The 23,879-nt window shown below is 47.1% G+C and overlaps 2 protein-coding genes across 2 annotated transcripts in view; one reads left to right on the top strand and one right to left on the bottom strand.

The window, feature by feature from the left end:
* Window positions 1–23,879, bottom strand: part of LOC147013979 (interleukin-6 receptor subunit beta-like) — an 87,857-nt gene that overhangs the window by 59,365 nt on the left and 4,613 nt on the right. The gene's annotated exons all lie outside the window — the stretch shown is intronic.
* On the top strand, window positions 13,449–15,062 carry LOC147013980 (zinc finger BED domain-containing protein 5-like). Its single transcript, XM_085851833.1, has one exon. The coding sequence runs from the start codon at window positions 13,599–13,601 to the stop codon at window positions 15,060–15,062; it is 1,464 nt and encodes a 487-aa protein (XP_085707959.1). The 5' UTR covers window positions 13,449–13,598.

Below are 23,879 nucleotides of genomic sequence, written 5' to 3'. Positions count from 1 at the left end.
GTCTTGCTCAGTGCCATTGAAATCGATTTCTCTCAAAATTATTATTCCAGAGGTGACAGCAATATGCCACTCGCATCTATCGAAAGCCGAGCTTTTCCAGTTAGTAGTGTGGATATTGCACATTTATAGGATCTTCTTCAGGTGTTCTTAAAGTGGGGATTGGACTACCTACGATCAGACCCAGATTAAAGCTATGAGGAGGGCAAAGGCGAATATGAGGGAAGGGCCAAAGTAGGTACCACATCGAGTATATAAAGCTCTTTCTCACTACTGATTCACTCACTGATATAAATGTTTAGTATCTTATAGGTGGGATAGAAAGCCGAAATTTTGCATACGGATGCAACTCTACATCCAACATCCCAGGAAGAATCACAAAAATGTCGGAAAATGTCCATAAATGAAAAAATCCAAAAATAAAAGTTGGCCGGTGCAGAATTGCTTTGCTCACAGTGGGTCACATAACCCAAGACAATGAAGCTTACAATCGAAGTGGTTTCTAGGCAACACTAAAACCCACCTCATTCCCCTATTATTTTATAACCTTTGTCGCATTTACATTAAAAATTAGAAGGGCAAAATTAGAAGGGTAGATTGCACTCATCTGCCAGGCTGTGCAGTTTGCGTTTTGTATCCCACTGATAGGCCAGATCTGTATCCGGACCTGAAATAAAATCTTATCAGCTTATTCTTGTGACATAACCAACTCATCCACCTATTTTTGTCATAATCTGTCTATGCCATTCTGAAATATGCTATATATCGTTTTTTGCCCCATCTCTCAATAGTAAAAATGACTTAAAAATTAAAAAATTCTCATATCCGGTTCCAGATTCGGATCTTCACCAAAATCGAATCAATTTGTCCTCGTCACACACCCAACCTGTCCACCAAGTTTCGTCTGAATCTGTCGTGTCCATAACTTTTTCAGATATCCTGCTCAGAGACAGACAAACAAACAAACAGAAAAACAGGGGTGAAAACATCACCTCCATCCCCCTTTGGTGGTGGAGATAATTACTTCTGCTGTAAACTTTTAAATAAAGTGCTCATTCCCATCACTTATTCTTGATTTACTTGAGCTAAGTTTTTTAGCTGCTTGTAGAATGAGTTTATTTCAATCACTCATGCATTATTTACTTGGGTTATTTATCCGCTTACAGAATGCAACCACAATCCACTTCATCAAATATAAAAAGCTCTCTCACAATTCACTTTATGAAATATATGAAGCTATATTTATTATTTATGCACATACGATGCACCAGAGTAGTTGGTTGCAGTGTGCAAGCATGCCCTACTAGTATTGCATAATATTTCACAAATTCATCACACTCATTTATTCAAACATATATTTCCAAAATTTCAAAATGCTGATCAACAGATGCGAACCACAAAGATGGTGATTGGTGATACATTCCTTTTCCTTTACTCTTCACATTGCTTAATGTTGGCAGAAATAGTTTATTTTCTCACTTTGGCTCCGGCAAAGTCATGAACGATGTCGTCGTAATCCAAAGACCTGACAATTTCACTCTCAATACTCGAGAGACAAAGCAGTGAGATGCTGTTGAGTCATGGTGAATCGGAACCCTTTAAGAAGAGAGACGAATCATTCTCCGCTGCTGTTACTGTTCATCAGTGACAGATACAGTCGTTTCAATGCTATGGCAACATTTGGGAAATATTTTATCATGTCGGATTCAATGACAATGCAATACAACCAAATTGAATTACTTTCATTGTCGGAAAAAAACAAACAAGATTCGAAAATTTGAGGGCTGAAAAAATATGAGGCCTTGCCGAGGGGGCGCATCCTTTTTACTTGTGACCTGTTATCTGCGACATTCGTGTTCTGTTGTTGTTGGGATTCGATATTTGAAATGTGCACCCATTGGTCGAACAGCTGCCAGACCACACCCACATGTCACTTGACTCCACCCACCATAGCACCCAGACAAAATTATATGGCCGCCATCTTTTTTTCTGGTTGGCCGAACACATTAGGCCTGCAGGCCTCTGCTGATAATACACTGTCCGGCTTTGTTGCGTCTGGTTTCCATTGGCTTTGTTTGATTCGAGTGTTAATCACGATAAATGTAATCATATGTCGAATAAAAATTATTAATAGCAAACGCAGTGAGCTTCATACTTAATGCGTGCACATGAGAGAATAGGAAACAACAACAACAACAACAACAACAACAACACAATACTCCTGGCTATTTGGAATCCGTGTCGTTAGCTATGACCTTTTGCTTCCGGTTGTTTTTAAACGCTGTGCGGTGTATAAACACGATTGGGTTTTATTTCTATCTTGTGAATATTACTTAACACGTGCACATGAGAGAATAGGAAACAACAAAAACAACACAATACCATGGCAATTTGGAATCCGTGTGGTTGGCTATGACCCTTTTGCTTCCGTTTTTTTTTTTGCTTCTGGTTTTTTTTTGTTTCTGGTTTTGGTCATGTGGAATGATGCATGCCGGGAGAGAAAGGCATTGTCGGAGACATGAAAGACCCAAATAATATCAGACATAGTGTATATTTCTTCCACTGGTTTTAATAAAGATATCTCCCACATCATCAAAAAATAATTTTTAATCGTGATTTACGTTATTTGATCGCTGATCCCGAATCCAGGCCAAAGTAACCGGAAATTGCGTAAACAGGAGTGAACAAGTTATAGGTAAAGTCAGAAGTGAATGTAAGAAGAATACTACGTTCACTTCTAGTATTTTTTTTTAGATGAGATCCTGTTCTAGGCAGTGTAGTTGTCGTTGTGAAAGTAATGTTGAGGATTTTTTTTTTTCAGATGAGATCCTATTCTAGGTGGTGTAGTTGTTGTCGTGAAGGTAATGTTGAAGATTTTTTTTTGTTTCAGATGAGATCCTGTTCTCGGCGGTGTAGTTGTCGTTGTGAAGGTAATTGAGATTTTTTTTTTCAGATGTGATCCTGTTCTAGGCGGTGTAGTTGTTGTTGTGAAGGTAATGTTAAGGTAATATTTATTTTTTCATAGCAAAAAGACTTTAATTTGATATATTTAAGCCATATATATGGTCAAACCATAGCAGGTGACTTGGGGATCAACGTGATGTCCCGTGCGCCTCAGGCCGCGCGAACGACTTTTGGTACGAACTGCGACCAGCCTTCACAACACGTCTGATCGGGTGGCGAGGTGAACCCGCAGGCATGTTGGGGGTGTGGAGGTCAGCACCTTCGGCGTGTATGCCCATATAAGAACAGCGTGTGTTTGCATTGTTACAAGCTGGGACACCTGAAGCGTGTGTGTCGAGTGGCGTTGGCCACCGTTAAGGTAATGGACGGAGATGTGCGGGACGACCCCGACGACCGAGACCTGCACCCAATGATGAGTCTCTTTTCAGTTGGCCCTGCGACGACACGACCGATGACGGTGGAAGTCGAGGTCAACAAAACGCCGATCATTTTTCAGATTGATACGGGAGCAGCTGTGTCGATCATAGGCGAACAGACTACGCGTAAGCTGAACGGTCTGAAGCTTATCAGGTCAGACCTCACGTTGTACACATACACCAGTGAGAAGATAACGCCGGTTGGAATGGCAGACGTCTCCGTGGCCTACCAAGGTCAGGACACCGCTCTCAAGCTGTATGTGGTGCAGGGGAAGGGGCCGTCTCTGCTCGGTCGGCACTGGCTGACCCGCATCAGACTAGACTGGACAGCCATTCACCTTGTACAAACCATACGAAGCCGATTAGAGAATCAGTTGGAGGAGATTCTTCAAAAGCATCAAAGTTTGTTTTGCAACGAGCTTGGAAAACTCAAGGGCATGCAAGCCAAGCTGTTCATGAAGGACGGGGTGACGCCACGATTCTGTAAGCCAAGGGCAGTTCCATATGCCCTGCGGGAGAAGGTGAAGGGTGAGCTGGACAGGCTGGAGGCCTGTGGAGTTATCGAGCGGGTGCTGTACTCGGACTGAGCCACTCCGGTCGTCACGGTCCTGAAACAGAATGGTGACGTTCGTTTATGCGGGGACTTCAAGACCACGGTCAACCCGGGCCTCAGCGTGGAGCAGTATCCGCTGCCATCGATCGATGAGATATATGCATGGTTGGCAGGGAGTAAATTCTTCACGAAACTCGATCTGCGAGATGCATATTTTCATCTGGAGATGGATCCCGGGAGTAGCGACCTGTTGACAATCAACACATGTCAAGGGCTCTATCGATACACCTGGCTCTGTTTCGGGATTGCTTCGGCCCCCACCTTGTGGCAGAAACCGATGGATCAGGTTTGCGTTGGCATGCCCGCTCAGACCTACCTGGACGATATGCTCATTGTGGGAGAAACGGCGGAGCAGCACCTCGCTAACATTAACAAGGTGCTGACAAAATTGGAGGCTTGCGGGCTGCGCTTGAACAGAGACAAGTACGCGTTCTTTAGACAACGGTTGGAATACCTTGGGCACATCATCACGCCAAAGGGGTTGCTGGAAGGCCCGCGGAAAGTGGAGGCGATCCAGCACATGCCACCACCACGGGACCAGACTCAGCTTCGCTCATTCATTGGTATGGCGCAGTATTACCAGAGATTCATAAGCAATCTGAGCTCTGAGTTGGCCCCGTTAACACGGATGCTCAAGAAGGAGGAACGCTGGGCATGGAGGTCCGACCAACAGGCAGCGTTCGACCGTGTCAAGCTGCTACTCACAGAGGACATGGTTCTCGTCCACTTCGAGCATAACCGTCCGTTCTTGTTAGCATGTGACAGCTCTGCGTACGGCATCGGAGCGGTGCTATCACACAAGATGGACGATGGGTCCGAGCAACCTGCTTGTTTTGCATCCCGCACCCTGTCGGCAGCGGAGCAGAAATATGCCCATATCGAGCGGGAGGCTCTCAGCCTCGTCTGTGGAGTGCGGAAGTTTCATCAACACCTGCTTGGTCATCATTTCACCTTGCAGACTGATCACAAACTACTCCAATTCATCCTGGAACCAAAGCGAGGTGTCCTGGTAGCGGCGGGGGCGCGGATAAAATGATGGTGTCTGTTCCTTGCTGCCTACAGCTACGATATCCAGTTCCAGGGCAGCGAGAAGCATGCCAACTGCGATGGTCTCTCTCGCTTGCCTTGCAAGGGGGACCCACCTTCATCTGATTCATCCGATCATGTTGATGTGTTTACACTGAGCCAAATCCAGTGTGGGCCGATCACGGCTAAGCAGGTGGCTGTTGAATCAGCCCACGATCCTGTGCTCGCCCGTGTCGTACAAGCGATCTCCACTGGGAATTGGAGCGACCTGCCTTCGACACCTGAATATCAACTGTTTGTGTCTAGAGCGTCAGAGCTGTCGTTGGCTCAAAGGTGTATTATGTGGGGTATGAGAACGGTGATTCCCCCGAAGTTCAGGCGATGTTGTCTGGAGGAGCTGCATGCCAGTCACCTCGGCATCGTTAAAACCAAATGGCTAGCCCGTAGCCTCTTGTGGTGACCGGGTCTAGACAAGGACATTGAGCAGATGATTAGGCATTGCTCAGTCAGATGCCGACAGTCAGATGCTGACAACCCGCGGCGGGCATCGTGCTTATGGCTTATCCCGGACAGGCCGTGGCAGAGAATCCATGTAGATTTTGCTGGTCCTTTTAAGGGCAAGATGTTTTTGGTTGTTGTTGATGCGTTCTCCAAGTGGCCGGAGGTTGTGGTTATGCAATGCACGACGGTGGAAAACACGGTGGAAAAGCTGCGGTCAATTTTGCAAACAAAGGGATACCCGAAGTGCTAATGTCTGATAATGGTCCACAGTTTGTTGCTGGTGTTTTTGTTAATTTAATGGTGCGCAACGGTGTAAAACATCTAAAGTCAGCACCATACCATCCAGCAACGAATGGCCAGGCGGAATCGTTTGTTAAAATGTTGAAGCGTGCATTGTGTAGAGGGGAGGGGGCATCTATGCAAGCAATGGTTGATGTGTTCTTGCTGTATTATAGGAATGCTGTTCATCCAACCACTGGTGATACACCTGCGATGCATCTGTATGGATGTGCATTGAGGTCTAGACTGGATTTGCTGCGACCTGGGAGGTCGAGGCCTGGGGCGGTATCGCGGCCAATGCTGGGGCGCACTTTTGAAGTAGGGCAGCGGGTGATGGTACACGATTATTGCCACGATTGGAAATGGGTGCCGGCAGCGGTCTCCGTAATACTTGGGCCGGCCAACTGCTTGGTTAAAACTGATGATGGAAAGGTGTGGAAACGGCACGTTGACCAAATTCATGATCGCTGTTCAGCGTCACCCCCCGTGCCGAACGACGTAGAAATGGGGTAAGTGGGGGTGGAGCCCCCACCTCCGATTCCTGTCAAATCGCCAAGGCCAGACGTGCCGGCGCCGACGGGGCGAGCGGACTCGGGGTGTTTACCTGCATCAGTCCTGCCCGAGGGAGAGGAACAAGCTTGTCGGCCGGGGACTCTTGATGTTAGAAACGGGGCGAGTCCTACTGGAATGTCACCCCAACCGAGTCAGGGGGCGTCTGAGCCTGTGCCGCCTGGTGGCCCTGTCCGTCCGGGATGGATCAGGAAGAGGCCGTGGTATTTGGATGATTTTGTCTGTTATTCTGCCATTTAGAGGGGGAGGAAGTGTGATGTATGGGGATTGGATGCTTGTAGTCACGTGGTTGGGTTTTACATTATGGCTCGCCCTCGAGGAGGCTTTTGCAGTGTACTCCCACGCGCATGCAATAAAGCAGAGTTGTTTCTGGCTCCTGTGTCTGCCTGCTTCTCGGACACAACGATATTTAAGAAGCGAATGTAAGAAGAATTCTACGTTCGCTTCGAGGCTTTGCCTATTCCATATTAAGGTTTAATCAAGCCCGTACCTCCCTAAAAAATTAGCGTTACATATTTTTTAAATGGCTCCATGTTGGAGTGAAACATCCGTGACCGTGTGACCAATCAGCTCATTCTGATATAACTGTGGCAGAGGCTAGCATGGATAAGAGGTGTCAAGTTCATCTTTGAAGAGTGCATGAAATGTGTGTTTCCCAATCAGCCCGTTACTGTATTTGTCACAAGTTGTGACCACAGTGCAGTCATTCTTGTTTTGATTGGGAAAAGAATGCTGCTTCCGGTATATGACCTCCACCTGTCCTGACCAAGTGTTGGACTCAGTGGAGTCATGCAGTCACAACCATGGCCACAACGCTCATCATCCCGGTGCAGTGAAGCACCTCTTCATTGGTGATTTTATTTGGGTAAAAGCTGCACACTGAATATGGGAATGGTGGAAGTCAGTGATCCATTCGAGGAGGTGGCAAGAGGAGGTCTTGAAACAGATTCCTTGCTTCTGCCATTGTTTGAGGGGAGTGGAGCAGCGGCTGAAACCTGAATCCTATCCAGGTTCCTCCTGATGACTCCATCTTTGCTCTTTACTTCTTCGGGTTCCTTCTTGGTCTTCCGTTTTATTTATCTCTCAGGTGTTCAAAATATACGGAAACTTTACGAATCCGCCTTTCAATTTTGATGTCAGCCTCGTCATTGCTGACCACTGTGCTCCTTGGGGAGGTGAAAGTTTTGAATGCCATCAGTTGAGTGTCACAAATGTTTGTTATAGGTTGACCAGGTTTGTATGGTAGGTTTATTGTAGGTTGGCACTAGTGCGTGCCGGTTGGAGTTGATCTTTTGGCATGGAGATTTAACATTTTTACCTCTGCCACTGAAGATGGACGGAGGTTATGTTTTCAGCCCTGTTTGACTGTTTGTCTGTAAGCAGAATATCTCAAAAAGTTATACATGGATTGTTACGAAATTTTGTGAACAAGTTGGGTGTGTGACAAGGACGAAGTGATTCGATTTTGGTGAAGATCTGGATCCGGATCCGAGAAATTTAAAAAACATTTTTTTTAACGATTCTACATCATTGAGAGATGAGACCAAAGCGATATATAACATTATTGCAAAGCATTGTCGATGGTTTATGACAAAACTTGGAGGGTGGGTTGGGTAGGTAACAAGAGCAAGCCAATTTGATTTTGGTTAAGTCTGGATGCAGATCCAGCCTATCATTGGGATAAAAAAACGTAAACTGTTCAGCCTGGTGGAGGTATGCACTCTCCTGAGTGCCGTTCTAATCTGTCTCTGTCTGTCTGTCTCTCTCCGCTTCGCCATCGGGACAGAGAGGAATGCTCTCTGGAGACGTGAACGCCACCTCACAATCCCTCATGACCACCGCATCGTTCCTGCCACCCTGTCTGTCCTGAGCCGCACTTTGCCTGTGCCTGTGTGTGAGCGACCTGCAGCCAACACCACCTTCATGCCTGCTCAAGCCCTCGCTTTCCCCTTTGATCATGTGCAAGTTCGGTAATTTCCGCCATTAGGGGGTTCTACCTTATTTCCATTGTACATAAGTTTACGTGTCTCATCATCCCTATTTGTGTCTGACGACCATTTAATCACACCACTTGGCTCATCCTTTGAATACGGATGTTTGTTTGCCATGGATTTGGCTATCTGCACACCAATTAATTGAAGTTGTTTATGGGTTTTTACAACACATTAATGGATTAATTAAACACAATATGGTTTATGGGTTCATGCTTCATGGACCCAATCATGCTGGAACCTGAACTTTGATCCCCCTTTTGATACAGTATATAACCCTTCCCCTCTTGTATTTATACATTATACTGAACATTTTTACATTTTAAGTTTGCCGCTCTACCTCCAGTCAAAACCTCAGCATCACTATCCTCATAATCCTACATATAATTATAATTAGAGAAGTGTCTGCTTGTTTGTGTGTTTGATGTCTATACATTCCTAAACTATTGTACGGAATTAGTTGAAAACTGGTAGTTGTACTCAGTGTGCACAGGAAGGTAAAAAAAAAAAATCATAGCTCCTAGGGTTCAGGGTGGGGGGAGGACCCCAAGTCGCTCTATGTAAATGTGCACCAGAAAGCATCGCTCTTAATGGATGTGGGTATTACAAGTCACCAAGTGTGTCATTCTGGGGGAATTACCCCCATCCTTAAGGATGGCTTCTTCACTCGTCATCATCAATGCACTTTACTCTTCAGAGTCTGTCGATGCTATGCCAAGCCAATCTCTTGGCAAGGGTTATGTATGTCAGCTGGTTTGCTGTTACCTTCACAACAGACAGTTAAGGGAGAAATTTGTAGTTTATTCAGGGTTGTGGAGATAACTCATCTCGTCTTTGCCAAAGACACCGTGGGATGATTAACATCCACAACAAACGATGCTGGCAGATGGGCTTTCTGGCTTAACATCATTCTGATGGATGACACACCCATTGATGGCTCACCCTGCCTGTGAAACACTCTCTCTCTATCAAGTGCAGCCTGTGGCTGCTGGTTGCATTATTGGTTGGGATGTGGCTATGCCGCTGATGCAATGTCCCCCTTACCAGTACACTGGTACTCATTTTGCCAACCTCGGAAGGATGACAGACTGAGTCAACCTCCTGGTGTCTATTAATTCAGCGGCCAACAGGGCTTAAACTCAGGACCCTAGGATCCCAAGCCGCCACTCTAACCACGAAGCCTTGTTTTTCAAACCCGGGGGCGCGACCCCAAGTGGGGTCGCCGAGCAAATTTCGTGGGGTCGCAGGCGTCCGCTTGCAGCAAAAAAATTGTCTATTTTCGATCGGTGTTCGCTTTTACGGGATGTAATATAAACGGTTCGTTCAAAGTATGGGAACCGGCACAACATGACGCTTGGAATGGGATCCAGCCGATGCGCGGGCTCGCTGAAGGGCGGTTCATTTTGGCGGGAAATTAGTGGTTTGATCCACGGCCTCTCAGACTCGGACAATATCATTAACGTCTATTCACGTCTCCACATACGACTCGAGACCTTATTTGTGATGGCAGCACCAGCCACCAGCAAATCTCGAGAACGTTCTTACCAGGATAAATTTCTAGACCTTGGATTTTACTACGTGGTGGATAAAAGTGGGGCACAGAGGCCTCAGTGTGTGATTTGTTTTGAAGTGCTTTCTACGGAGTCTATGAAACAAAAGAAGTTGCAGAGGCATTTGACTACAAAACATGCACCTTATCAGGATAAGGAGAGAGCGTTCTTTGAGAGGAAACTTCTTGCACTCAAGAATACGCGTCTTGACAGAGAGGGTACATGCCATCAGACCAATTCTCGGGCATTAGAGGCCTCATATCGAGTGTCGCTCCATGTTGCCAAGACTAAAAAACCTCAGTCCATTGCGGAAGAACTCGTGCTGCCATGTGCAAAGGACGTGGTATCTCTGATGGTTGGGGAGGAAGCGGCGAAGAAACTGTCAGTTATACCCCTCTCTGACAACACCATCCAACGCGGAATTGAAGATATGAGTCTGGACGTAATGGCTCAGGTCGTACAGAAGATCAAGGAATCGCCGTGGCACATCATACAGTTGGACGATTCCACTGATATCGCATCGTACGCGCAACTCATCGTCTGGGTCCGCTTCATCAAGGCTGATAACTTTGTCGATGAGCCTCTGCTCATCAAACCATTGGAGGCCACCACCAAAGGCGAGGACATTTTTGGGAAGGTAGAACAGTTTTATCGTGACCATGATCTGGACTTCAGAAAGTTGCTCGGTTCTACAACAGACGGCACGCCAGCAATGTTAGGAGTGCGTTCTGGATTCAAGGCTAAATTGCTTGAGGTGGCTCCTCAGACCTCCATGGTACACTGCATGATTCACCGAGAAGTGCTCGTCTCTCGAACTTTGCCAGAAACCTTGCATAGCGTGCTCTCAGAAGTCGTAAAAATGGTGAATCACATCAAATCGAGCGCCCTCAACACTAGGTTATTGAGGCTATTCTGCCAGGAGATGGACGCCGACCATAAGAATTTACTATTCTATACTCAAGTCAGATGGTTATCTCAAGGAAACCTTCTTCTGCACATTTACGAGCTCAAATATGAACTGAAGGAGTTCCGACGCACACAAGGGAAAACGGCATGGGTAGCGTTGCTTGAGTCGGACTCTTGGCTGTCAGAACTGTGCTATCTCGTAAACATCTTTGAACGTCTCAATGTCCTCAACCGCTCCCTCCAAGGCAAAGATGCCAACCTCATGATTTTTCACGACAAAATGAGCGGATTTCTGGCAACTCTAAAATTACTGGCAAACAAAGCAGCTGTGAAGCACTTCAGCCTTTTCCCCCGTCTGATGGAGCATTTAACGACCTGCCAGTACGATGATACTGAGCTCGACAGTCTTTCTGGGGAGATAGCACGTCACCTTTGGTCACTCATTGAACAGTTCGAGCACTATTTCCCTGAGCTGGATGTACAGTCCTTTTCTGTGGTTCGGGACCCTTTCACAGCTCCACTGGACTCGATTGCTGATGAAGATGATACATCACAGGAAGAGCTTGTACAGCTCCAGCAAGATTCAGGAGCACAGGCTCTTGCGCGGACAAATTCGTTGTCGACATTCTGGTGCAAAATGCTGCCGTCGTACCCGACCCTGTCACGGCGCGCCATTAAGGTTCTCATGCCATATCCTTCATCATACTTTTGTGAGCAGTCGTTCTACACCATGGTGGTGATTAAAACAAAGTACAGAAATCGCCTAGAAATGGAGCATAATATGATCCTGGCATTGTCATCTACTTCTCCGCGAATAGAGAAGTTGGTTTCTGAAAAACAGGCTCATCCTTCTCACTGATATATCTAAATGTCATTCAGACTAAACTTCTGAAATATTCAACTGTACTATTTGGATACTGTCAGCTATTCTCCATTTACTCGTCTATGAAAACATGACGATGGTGAATAAAGTAAACAGTAAATGTTCTTGTCATATGAAATCTTATCTTATATATAATGAATTGGGTTTTGAATATTTTGGGTCGCGCGATGTAGAGAGGTTCTGAAATTGGGTCGCCACTAAAAAAAAGTTTGAAAACCACTCCACTAAGCCAACACCAGGCTTAATGTGAAACACTAGGGTGACAGTTATTAGCTGTGTCTAGCTGTGTCGAGATTCAAACCCAGGCCAAACAGCTCAGAGGCAAGAGTGCATATCAATAAGCTATACTGTGAGACATCTGGACAATCAGGATACTGAACATATAACCAGGACCGAGGAGATTATCTTTACAACTTTACCTTATCAACCCGAAACAGTCATACCAGCGTTTTCATTTTCTCGTAACTTGAACTTAAATCCTGGAAGGACCGTGTTTGGCTGACACTGCCTGGATTCCTGGTTTTACCTAGAACGTTCATCAGGAATTACTCAAAGGTCTCTTGGAATAATTTCTTGCCAGATTGAGAAGTTTTGCAAAATTTATTCTTTTTCTGAAAATGAACTCCCCTGATCCACATGACTGTTATTTCCAGATTATAGAAACACACATTATCAAGCTTGGATATCTTCCATTTCATGCCAATCCTTTCTACATTTTGCACAAGTTGCTGTTTCTTTCCATACTCTAACCTGCTGGGTTTTCCTTCCTCTGGTATAGCGTTCAAGGAGCTCTGATGCAATGGTGTCACCAGTTGCCTTATGATCAAATATGAAGTCGTATGTAACCACCCTCGCACGAACCTTCGATTTAACGTGAGAATGAATGATTTAACGTTTCCACAATTCCAATACTGACGTCCAATTCTTCTGCGATTACATGTGTAGTAATCTGGTGATTCTCCGTAATTAATTTTTCAACACATTTATTGTCTCTGAGTGACAGCAGTTGGTTACACGTGAGGACACTAAAAAGCGCTCACCAATTCATGACCATTTTTTAACCCATTGCACCATCGATACAACTACGTGAAAGATGTGCAGACCTCACCAAATTGTGTGTCTTCTGCTAACTCCACCTGGTTTGATGTTCTTCACAAGGAACTTAAGGATGCTATACACGTGATGAAGTTGGCTACCATCTTGGTTTTACCAAGAATACTTAGACCAGTGTTGATGTCACTCCTTGTTTATTGCTCAGGGTAGATGATATTATTTTATTGCAAAAATTTCAGGAATACACGACTGCAAAATGAGGCCTTATGTGCATGTGCTGTGTGTGTGTTTACAGTGACTCTTCAATTGACTCTTGTATGTCTCAGTGACTCTTTTATGAAAAATGCTTTTTGATTGTTTTTTTTTAATCCTCAAAAACAGACTGTAGTGAACACACAGTCATGTAAAAAGATTGGCCTTTAAAACCTGATTCAAATCATCCTTATGAAGGGGGACATACAAATACACAATGTGTTATATAGGTAGACTGTCTTTTATAAAGGGAGATAACAGCACTCACAGCCCATACAACTTCCCTCCCTCACCCCCTGTCCTTAAAAAAAGTAAAATCATCATTTTAAACTTACCATGTGCATCGATGAGCCACAGATACAGTGATGAGAAAAAGTTTGTGAACCCTTTAGAACTTCCTGTATTGCTGCATAAATGTGACCAAAAATGTGATCAGATATTCATGGAAGTCCTATTAATGCAGTGGTTCCCAACCTGTGGTACGCGAGGGCCTTCCAGGTGGTTTGCGAGCACTTTCGGGCTCAACCTTTAAAAAAAATGATTTGGCCTGATACATCTGGGAACCCTGACAGTTATCCCGCTGCCTCCATACTGTGAATGTGTAGGTGTCTTAGCACTCGTCTGTGTTTCCCTTCACTTGTTATTATATTGTATCTTTATTTATTTTTTTATTTCTATATTTATTTATTTATTTATTTACTAATTTTTTTTTTTCTTTTTTCCACAGGATTTGACAACATGCCGAAGCGAAAGTATGACCCGACATACATAAAGTATGGTTTCATAGCAATCGAACGTGGAGGGGAAGCTCTTCCGCAGTGTGTGGTCTGCATTAAGTCCCTTTGCAATGAGGCCATGAAACCCAGCCTGCTCAGACATCATCTTGAGACAAACCACGCGGACAAGAAGGACCAAGATCAGAGCTACTTCCAGCGACTTGGCGAGAACATGAAGCGGCAGCGCCTGGACGAGACTGGCCAGTTCTACCAGAAGGGGGCAGGGATTGTCAAAGCATCCGATGAAGTCGCTCTCCTGGTGGCCAAAAACATGAAGGCGCATACCATTGCAGAGTCTCTCGTCATGCCAGTGGCAAAGATCTTGGTCAGGTACGTGATTGGAGAGGAGGCGGTGGCGAAGTTGGACAGTGTGTCCCTCTCGAACAGCACTGTACAGCGCCGTATCGAGGAAATTTCAGGCGCCATTGCTGACCAAGTAATTGCGGGAGTGAGAGCCTCAAAGTTTGGGTTTGCAATCCAACTCGATGAATCAACGGACGTCACCAACTGCTGTCAACTACTTGTCTACGTTCGCTTCACACAGAATAATACTGCGAAGACTGAGCTGCTGCTGAGCCAGGAGCTATCCAGTACAATGAAAGGAAAGGATGTTTTCAACATTTTGGATAATTTATTCAAGCATAATGAACTGTATTGGGGAAAGTTGGTCGGATGCACGACAGATGGGGCTCCGTCTATGCTCGGTCGAAAGTCAGGGTTTCAAGCCCATGTGAAAGCTGTGTCACCAAACGCCACCAGTGTCCATTGTTTCATACACAGATTCGCCCTTAGCACTAAGGTACTCCCTCCAAATTTATCATGCTTGAACCGATTAATCAAAATAGTTAATTTCGTCAAAACATCCGCCCTGAATACTCGGCTGTTCAAACTGCTCTGTGAAGATCTCGGCTCCGACCGCACCTGTCTCCTCTACCACACAGAGGTTCGCTGGCTCTCCCGGGGGAATACGATGAGGCGTCTCTTTGAACTGAGGGATGAACTCCTCGTATTCTTCACGGAGAAAGAACACGATTTTCAAAAAGATCTGGAGGATGAGGAGTTCATCTCAAGGTTGGCCTACCTGTCGGACATTTTTGGGGTCTTCAACCACTTAAACCTGTCGTTCCAAGGGCCCAACTGCACTGTCTCAGACTTCATCTTGAAGCTGGGAGCGTTTATTCGGAAGTTGGACCTCTGGATCAAGAACGTGGAGAGCAAACGCTACGTAATGTTCAAACTCCTGACTGCCCTTGAGAGTGAGCCCAATGATGAATTTTCCCAATAAATCGTCCGTCACCTCTCACTGCTCAAGACTGAGTTGATGCATTACTTCCCAGACATTACATGTTGTGCCGACATCACCAATCCGTTTTCTGTTGAACCAGGTGATCTGCCTGTCGGGACCGGGGAACAAGAGGAGCTCATAGATATCCAGGCTGACGAGACAGCGAAGACGAAGCAGAAGGAATGCTCTCCTATGAACTTCTGGGTGACCATGGCCTCCTCGTACCCGACACTAGCCCGTCACGCTGTTCCCCAGCTACTGATTTTCCCCTCTACGTGGGAGTGCGAGCAGGGGTTCTCAGCCATGATGACCATCAAGTCAAATAGCCGGAACCGTCTTGCTGCGCCCGGGCATGATTTCTGATGTGCTGTGAGCAAAGTTATGCCCCGCATCGACCAGCTGGTGGAGAAGAAACAGATGCATCCCTCGCATTAAATTTTGTTCTTTGTTGAGTTAGTTCATTTGTGTGTTCTACTTGTGAATAAATTGATATCTTATCGAATTGAGTTTTTCTGGAACCAGGTGGTACGCGACGATGGTATGGGACCTCCAAGTGGTACTCGATCAGAAAAAGGTTGGGAACCACTGTATTAATGAATAAAGAGAACCTAATTAAACAAATAGCACACAAAAACAAAATCTACATTTTCATTAATTTATTGAGCAAAATGATCCAACATTCAGTTTCTTTGTCAGAAAACGTTTGTGAACCTCAAGGTTAATCAGGTCCCTCAGGTCAGGTATGGGAGTGTGCGCCGGAGCGGCGCATCGCTGCGTCCACTTTCCACCGGAACTCCAGGGGTCTCCGTCTGGCCATCTCCTTATCAGTTTCCTGGCCAATCCCCATCTCCTTGAGATGCTGATCAACCTGTTGCAACCATGAGGCATGTGGTCAGCTCATTGGCCTCCTCCACTCACGAGGCTCCCTCGCTGAGAGAATCTGGTGAGCAAGATCAGCATCAGGAAACCGAGCCACATGCCCATACAGCCTCAGCTGACACTCATGGACTACACAGGTAACAAATATCATCTGAGTCTCTCTCAGCAACCAATCATTGGACATAAAGTCCAACCAGTAATAGCCAAGGATTCTCCGAAGAGACCTGGTACTGAAGTAGTTGTCTCCATCTCAGATCCCTGGTCAGAGTCAAAGTCTCACAACCGTAGAGCAAGACTGGAAGCACCAAGGACCTGAAGACTCGGACTTTCGAACTCCTACAATACTTCAGCACCGATAGTGCCACACCCCATGATCCAGTGAATCCATGACTCCTCAGGCCCAACCCAGACATCTATTGACCTCTGGCTCACAGAATGCAGAGACAAGAATATCACTGCCAAGGTAAGTGAATCTCTGTGACCTAAACATCCTCACCACACAGGCATAGGCAAGATAGCAGCATCCAAGATGTCATTGAAAGCCTGTGGTGGAGAAAATGTCCACCTTTGGTGGTGGAGATAATAAAAGTGTACACGTGCCAAGGCTATTGGCCCAGGGTCTATTGGCCTGAGGAAGCTTGCTGAGAAGCGGGTGAAATGTCACCTGCGATGGGGTCTACTCTTGCTTATGACTTAAACGAGGTAATTCTCGTTACTTTTTATTTGAATATGCCTGATGTTGGCTTAATGGTTGGGGTGGTGGGTTTTGGATCTTAGGGTTCCGAGTTCAAATCCCGCTCAGCTGTTGAATTAATACCAGGTGGGGTTAACTCGGTCTGTCATCCTTCCGAGGTTGGCAAAATGAGTGCCAGCATGCTGGTATACTGTGTCAGAGTGGCGACCCATCCAGGATTGTACCCAATAGCCATGGAGACTGCTTAAGCAGCACCAACGCTCTGAACAGAGTACGGTCCCAATCTCCTCTCTCCTTTAGTTGAATGAGCCTTATTTAAAAATAAAAAAAATTCGCACCCCTGTCCAAAGGAAGTGATTAATTTGGTATTTTTAATAAGAAATAGGCAAAGCCTTGAAACGAATGAAACCCAAAACAGTAACCATTCCAACCCTTCAGAATTAACTTTTCCAATCCTTTAGAACCAACCTTTACAATCCTTTAGAACCAACCTTTAAAACCCCTCGAGAATTACCCTTTATAAACCTTCAGAATTACCCTTTACAACCCTTTAGAATTAACCTTTATAATCCTTCAGAATTAACCTTAACAATCCTTCAGAAATAACCTTTAAAACTCTATAGAATTACCCTTCAAAACCCTTCAGAGTTAACCTTGAAAACCCTTTATAACTAACTTTTACACCCCTTTAGAATTAACCTTTAAAACCCTTTAGAATTAACCTTACAACCCTTTAGAAATACCCTTTACAACCCTTTATATTAATCCTTTACAATCCTTCAGAATTAACCTTTACAGCCCTTCAGAATTAACCTTTACAGCCCTTCAGAATTAACCTTTACAGCCCTTCAGAATTAACCTTTACAGCCCTTCAGAATTGTCCTTGACAACCCTTTAGATTAATCATTTACAACCCTGCAGAATTATCCTTTACAACCCTTTTGATCAACCCTTTACAACCCTTCAGAATGAACCTTGAAAACCCTTTAGAACCAACTTTTCAACCCTTTAGAACTAACTTTTACAACCCTTTAGAATTAACCGTTACAATCCTTCAGAATTTTTGGAAATTTTGGAAATTTTGGAAACGATGGCGGAAATTTTGCTTTCAACGCTGTCTGCCTTTCTGGCTCTGCCCGGCGAGCCGCCAGTCCCCTGGAACCGCTGGATCTCATCTTTCCAGACATATCTGTTCACCCTCGGTCTGGAGGATGTTAGTGAGGCCCGTAAATGCACTCTGCTGTTACATTGCCTCGGAACAGAGGGACAGCGCATTTTCTCCACATGAGGACCGGCAGACACATACAATGAGGCTGTCGGTGCTCTCAAAGGACATTTCACCATCACCCAGAGTGTTCTCCTCAGGTGGTTCACTTTCTGACAGCGAACAACCAGGGGAATCCATGTTACAGTTTACGGCTGCATTATGGGAATTGGCGGTGCCATGTAAATTTGGATCGCTTCATGACGAAATGATTTGGGATTTACTTATCGAAAAACGGTGTGCAAGTGCGTGAGAGACTGTTGCTCGAATCTGATGATTTATCTCTTTCTAAAGCCATTCAATTGGCGTGCCGAGTGGAGTCTGCTGCAACATGTGCTGTAAAATCTCTGAAGCTCCATCGCCGACTAGTTACTGAACCTGCAGTACAGAAAGTACAGCCTGCCTCACCGCAACAGGACACAGACCCTTGCTTCCCTGTTCAGCAAGCGCAGCAATGGCCTGTTCCTTTTCGGCAGCGCTGTGGAAACTATGGGTCTACCAAACATGAGGTTAGAGCCCCTGACTGCCCAGCACGGTGGCAAGCCTGCAGAAACTGCAACAAGCCAAACCACTTTGCCAGGTGGTGTCGCTCGGGACCCAGCAGGAACTCCTGCCCAGCAGCCACAATCCACACTGTGCTTTCCAACATTATTGGTTTTAAGACATGTGATGTGATGTGTACCTCAGGGATGTCTGCCTGCCCTTGCTCCTGGACACTGGAGCTAAGGTGTCTCTGCTCAATTTGGACACCGACAAGCGGTTCTTTTCGAACCTACCACTGCAGTGCCCCTCCACCACTCTGAGTGGTTATGGACAGGCCAGAATTGAAGTCCTGGGTTCCTTGCAGCTGCCCGTATGATACCAGGTCTCTGTTGGCCTTCTCGTTCTACGTTACGCACAAGGGGACCAACTTACTGGGTCTCAACCTCTTCATGGGGCTCGGTTTCTCCTTGACCGATACCTGCGGCACAGAGATCCTGCAGGTCGCTTCCCCCCCCCCCAACAGTGACAATGGTCGGCACTGTTTGATGGCCTGGGCTGCCTCTCCACCTTCATCCACCAGTACAAAGCGGACCCCACAGTGACCCCAGTAATCCAGCTATTGCGCCATATTCCCCTCACCCTGCAGGATGAAGTGACAGCAGAACTGAAAGCCCTCCTGGATTCTGGGATTATTGAGCTCATCAATACCTTGTCCTGGATCTCCAACCTGGTAATAGCAAAAAATAGGTTGGCGGGGGGGGGGGAGGGATTCTGCATTTGAGTGGATCCACGTGCCATAAACACAGCCATCACCCTGGATAAATATCCACTACCAACAACGGAGGAGCTCACCACCCATTTCTACAGCTCCACGGTCTTCAGTAAACTGGACTTGCGAAAAGGCTATCTCCAGGTTCCCCTACACCCTAGAAAAGGCAGGGACTTCACTGCTTTCCTCACACATGCTGGTGTTCTTCACTACACCTGCATGCCTTTCAGTCTGAGCTTAGCTCCCAGGTGTTTCGAGAAGATCATGTCGTCCGTCTTCGCTGGCGTCCCAGGAGTGTCCATCTACCTGGATGACATTGTGGTGCATGGCCCCAATGCCTCCATCCATGATGAGTGCCTCTGCCAGGTGTTCCTAAAGCTGGCCCAGCATAACCTCATGCTCAACGAGAAGTGCATCTTTGCCGTGCCGGAGATTGAGTTTGTGGTGTTCCGCCTCTCGGCCCATGGAATCTCTCCACTACAGTCAAACTTGGACATGATACATTGCATTCCGGAGCCTGCGTCAGCTGCAAAACTCGCCGCCTTTCTGGATATGACAGCATACTATCTCCGCTTCTTGCCGTAATACTCAGCCACGACATCGCCCCTGTGCCAGCTGCTGAAGAAAGAAGTTCCATGGGTCTGGACCACAGACTGCCAAGAGGCTGTGCACCAGCTAAAGCGCCAGCTCACCAAGGCACCCATCCTGGCACATTTAGACCTCACCAGTCCCACCTTGGTCACCTGTGACGCCTCTGCCACAGCCTCTCCCAACTTCAAAATGGGATGGAGAAGCCCTTTGCTTTCGCCTCTCGGGCATTGAGCCCAACCGAACAGAAATATTCGGTGGGGGAGCGTGAGGCTCTGGCATGTCTGGGCTTGTGAACGCTGGCACATGTACCTATATGGCTGGGCGTTTACACTTCACACAGATCACCAGGCTCTTACAGCCTTGAGGTCCACCTCGGGTACAGAACACAGACCGCTCCGACTGTACAGATGGGCGGATCACCTCCAACAGTACAATTTCAAGCTTCACTTCACCCCAGGCTGGGACAACGTGGTACCGGACCTGCTCTCGAGAGCTGTCATCGCTGCCGCACCTACCAGCCAGCCGGTGGACATAGAAGATGACTTGATCCAACTGTTGCGCACCCCTCTCCAGGCTGCGGTTTCCCTTCTCAAACTACAGCAAGCATCTGCGGAGGAACCCCTATTTTGCACCTTGCGCTCCCACATCACGGGAGGCTGGCCTACCCGGGTGCCCGATGAGCGAGCATCATTTGCCAGGATCAAGGAGGAGCTGTCGTGCTGGAACGACACCTGTGTGGCTCGAGGTCACCGCACACCTTCCACAGTTCTCCACCTTCCTCAATGACAGGGGGATCAATCACAGGCCAATGAGGGGAGAGGGAGGGATCGAGCAGTTTAATCAAACCCTCAAGAATGGCATACGAGCACACATGGCCCAAGGTTGCGCATTTCAGACAGCTCTCCTCCAGACACTCAAGCACTACAGAGCAACCCAGCACACCACCACAGGAGTCTTGCCAGCGCTGCTAATGCTGGGGTGGGAGTTGCAACTGCCACTGTATAGGCTATGTCCACCAAAAGCTCGGCTTCCCACACCTCATGTTTGCACCAGAGTCAGTCAGCACCAGCACCGCATGAAGCAGTGGTTCCATAGAGCTTGCAGAGTGAAGTCACCTGACATACGTGTCTCAGACTGGGTCAGGTCTAAGCGGCCCCACCGTAGTGCCAAGCTCCAGTGCTTCTGGTCCTCCCCTCTATGTGTTAATAACCAGCTTGGTCCAGGCAGTTTCCAGCTCCAGGACGGGTCCCGGTGGCATGCCAGCCAGATGCGCAAAGTACCACCTCCCGAACCTCAGCCAGCACCCTTTTGTCAACAGGGAACTGTTTTCTGGCCCTCGAGTTCAGATGCTGGGACCATTGGAGGGGGCCCTGAACCTGTTGTGCCAGCAGCATGGCCCACATGGGTTTGACAGCATCCAGGCTACCTGCAGGACTTTGTAACCTCTTTCCACACCTAAACGCTGTGCGGAGAAGAAAAGGGGGGGAAATGTTATGTTCAGTTATGTGCTTTTGTTCTGGTTGGTGATGCGCGTGCATCTTGTTAAACTGGAGAGTTTTATGTTGCCATAAGTGAGGGGCAGGGGGTGCTTTAAACAGGGAGAGTGGCACTATGTTTTGATGATGTGCAAGTTACACAATAAACGCGTTGGTTGGTTTCCCATTCTAAAGTAGTTGGAGTCGGTTTTTTTTTAACACCATAACAGGTATTGTTGTGGGCCGGGATTCAGTGGCAAGGACGACCGCTAGATGGAGCAGTTGGGCCGTCTCCCACCGAACACCGGAATCGAAGGTAGTAACCTTCGGATAACTCCGAAGGTCACGGGTCCCTTAGTGGACCGTGGATGCCAATATTTTGATGGCGTGGGGTCGGGTTAATTGTCTAATTCCAATTTACCGAAGTACCTACGCCGTCTAACTACAGGGGAAACCACACCTTCGGCTGACTTTGTCCGAACCGAGTCGCTGTTCCGACTCGGATCTGGCGTAACCGAGCGGAGATTACCAAAGCCTGCCGGACCAAATGATAACTTACGGCACAAATGGCCTTCCTAATTCTCAAGCCCGAACCATACTGGGTCAATGATAGAAACGACAGGCAACGAGCTGGAACATTTAACAGGGGTTTATTTTACAGTAAATCGGGAAGGGAGACACAGAGCAGACTTAATCACGAATATGCAGGAAAATGTACAATGGAATCACTTAAACAGTTCTACTTACAGACTGGGCCCACAGATACAAACACACATCCAAAAGAAATGGACCCAACCGGGTCTTTATTCGGTCCTCCAGCCAAGGAGGATAGTTCAGCTGGGTGGGACAGAGTCTGGCCGGGTACCTGGCCGCCTCGTGCGGTTTCACTGACTCCAACCCACCACGGTGGGACTCGAACCCACGACCCGGAATCCAACAAGCCCACGATCCTGGCTGCCACGAACGACGGTCGAGCACCACGGAACACCTCCGCCACGACCACCACCACCACGAGCACCAGCACGGTCACCAAGGAACCCTGACAAAGACCGCAGACCAAGACCGCAAACCAAAAGACCAAAGGGCCAAAAGCAAAGAGCTCAGACGACGACTGACCAAAAGAGCAAAGAGCTCAGAGCAAAGACGACGACGACTACTACGACTACTCACGACAGCTCGCCACCTTTCTTATCCTTCCCCCACGGGTCGAGGGAACCGCTCTGAGGTAACTCGCCTCCGGATTGGACAAGGGGTTGTCGGGCGATCAGTGGCCTCCCCTTATTGTATGGGACGAACACTCCATCTGGCTGTGGCGGAGTCCGCACTGAGGTGATGAGCCTCCCGATTGGTTTGGTGGGGGAAAATGGTGGCCATCCGTGATTGGAGGAGGTCCGGTGGGAGGGGGAAATGACCACCCTCTCCCCATGCGTGTCTGAGAACCCAGACGGAACAACCAGGGGAGCACCCTATTCCCCATCCACCCTTGTAGCGGGGAGTGGGGATCTCGGGTCGGCTGTCGGGCCGGCTGCTGTCGATTGGCCAAGCTCACGGTGGGCGGAGGGAACCTCACCCCTGTAAGTGAGACGTTGCACGTGGGCGATGGATGGCAATGGTGCGAGAACGAAGGGTTGATTTGTTGGCGTTGGGTATTGCAAAAATCTAACTAGAAAGAAACTTTGCAGCGCACACATGTAATTCCCTTGAGACAAAGGGAGGATTCTAACTATAAACACATACTTATCAAAATAACTGAACTGCAGGGACTCTGCCTTTGTGTGCAAATGGCTGCCAGATTCGTAACAGTATCTCTGGCAATGAGGCCGAGTCTTTGGGTCTTTCACTCTCTAAACGCAGGCAGGTCGGTGGTCTTTCTGTCTTCTACTGTCTCCTCTCTGGCCTCGCCCCCCCTGCTCTGTCTGTGATCTGTCCACCCCTCCACCCCACCCCCCCCCCCATATCTCCGCACGGTGCTCAAGGTCTGCCAGCAACCCCCTCTGTTGAAACCTCCAAAATCAAGAATCACTGCTCACCTTCATTCTTTCATTCCTCTTTTTCCCCACCTCTGGAACAAACTCCCACATTCTCCTCAATCCCACTCTTCCCTCCAGGTCTTCATAACAGCTGTTCACCACCATCTCCACCAAAACCATGATCTTTTCTACCCCTGCTAATCCATGCCAAACCCTCCTCCTTCATATTCCCTGCTTTTCTTCCTGAAACTCCCTGTAGTGTCCATCTTGTGTACCCCACCTCATCCCTATCCCTTCCACAGATTTCCTCATGTCTCTCTTCCCCCACTGTTTTGTGCTTCCCTCTCCCGCCCCTCTTGTCTCCTGCTCCCTTTGTTTTTCTTTCTGTGTGTGAGCTCTTATACGAGCCTCAATATTGCATACAAAAAAAACAAACAAACATATTTTGGTCTCCCACATGTGTGGAGCTCGTGTACCTCACTTGTATGTATATACATTTCCGTTTATTAAATTGTGAGAAACTCCTGAACCTCTCCTGAGCTGTTGGCTTGAGTCTCATTTCTCCAAACCTTCCTTGCATCTCTAAAACAAATTTTTTTGCTTGTTCCTGAACATACATACCTTTGGAATCGTAATTATTTTTGGATTATTGCCTTAAATAAAATAAAAAAACCTAAACACGTATTTTCCCA

Source organism: Eptatretus burgeri, chromosome 13 (genome assembly GCF_056783735.1).
Source record: "Eptatretus burgeri isolate ZD-2024b chromosome 13, Ebu_testis_v1, whole genome shotgun sequence".
Lineage (NCBI taxonomy): Eukaryota > Metazoa > Chordata > Myxini > Myxiniformes > Myxinidae > Eptatretus > Eptatretus burgeri.
This window is presented reverse-complemented; position numbering and strand designations above follow the sequence as displayed.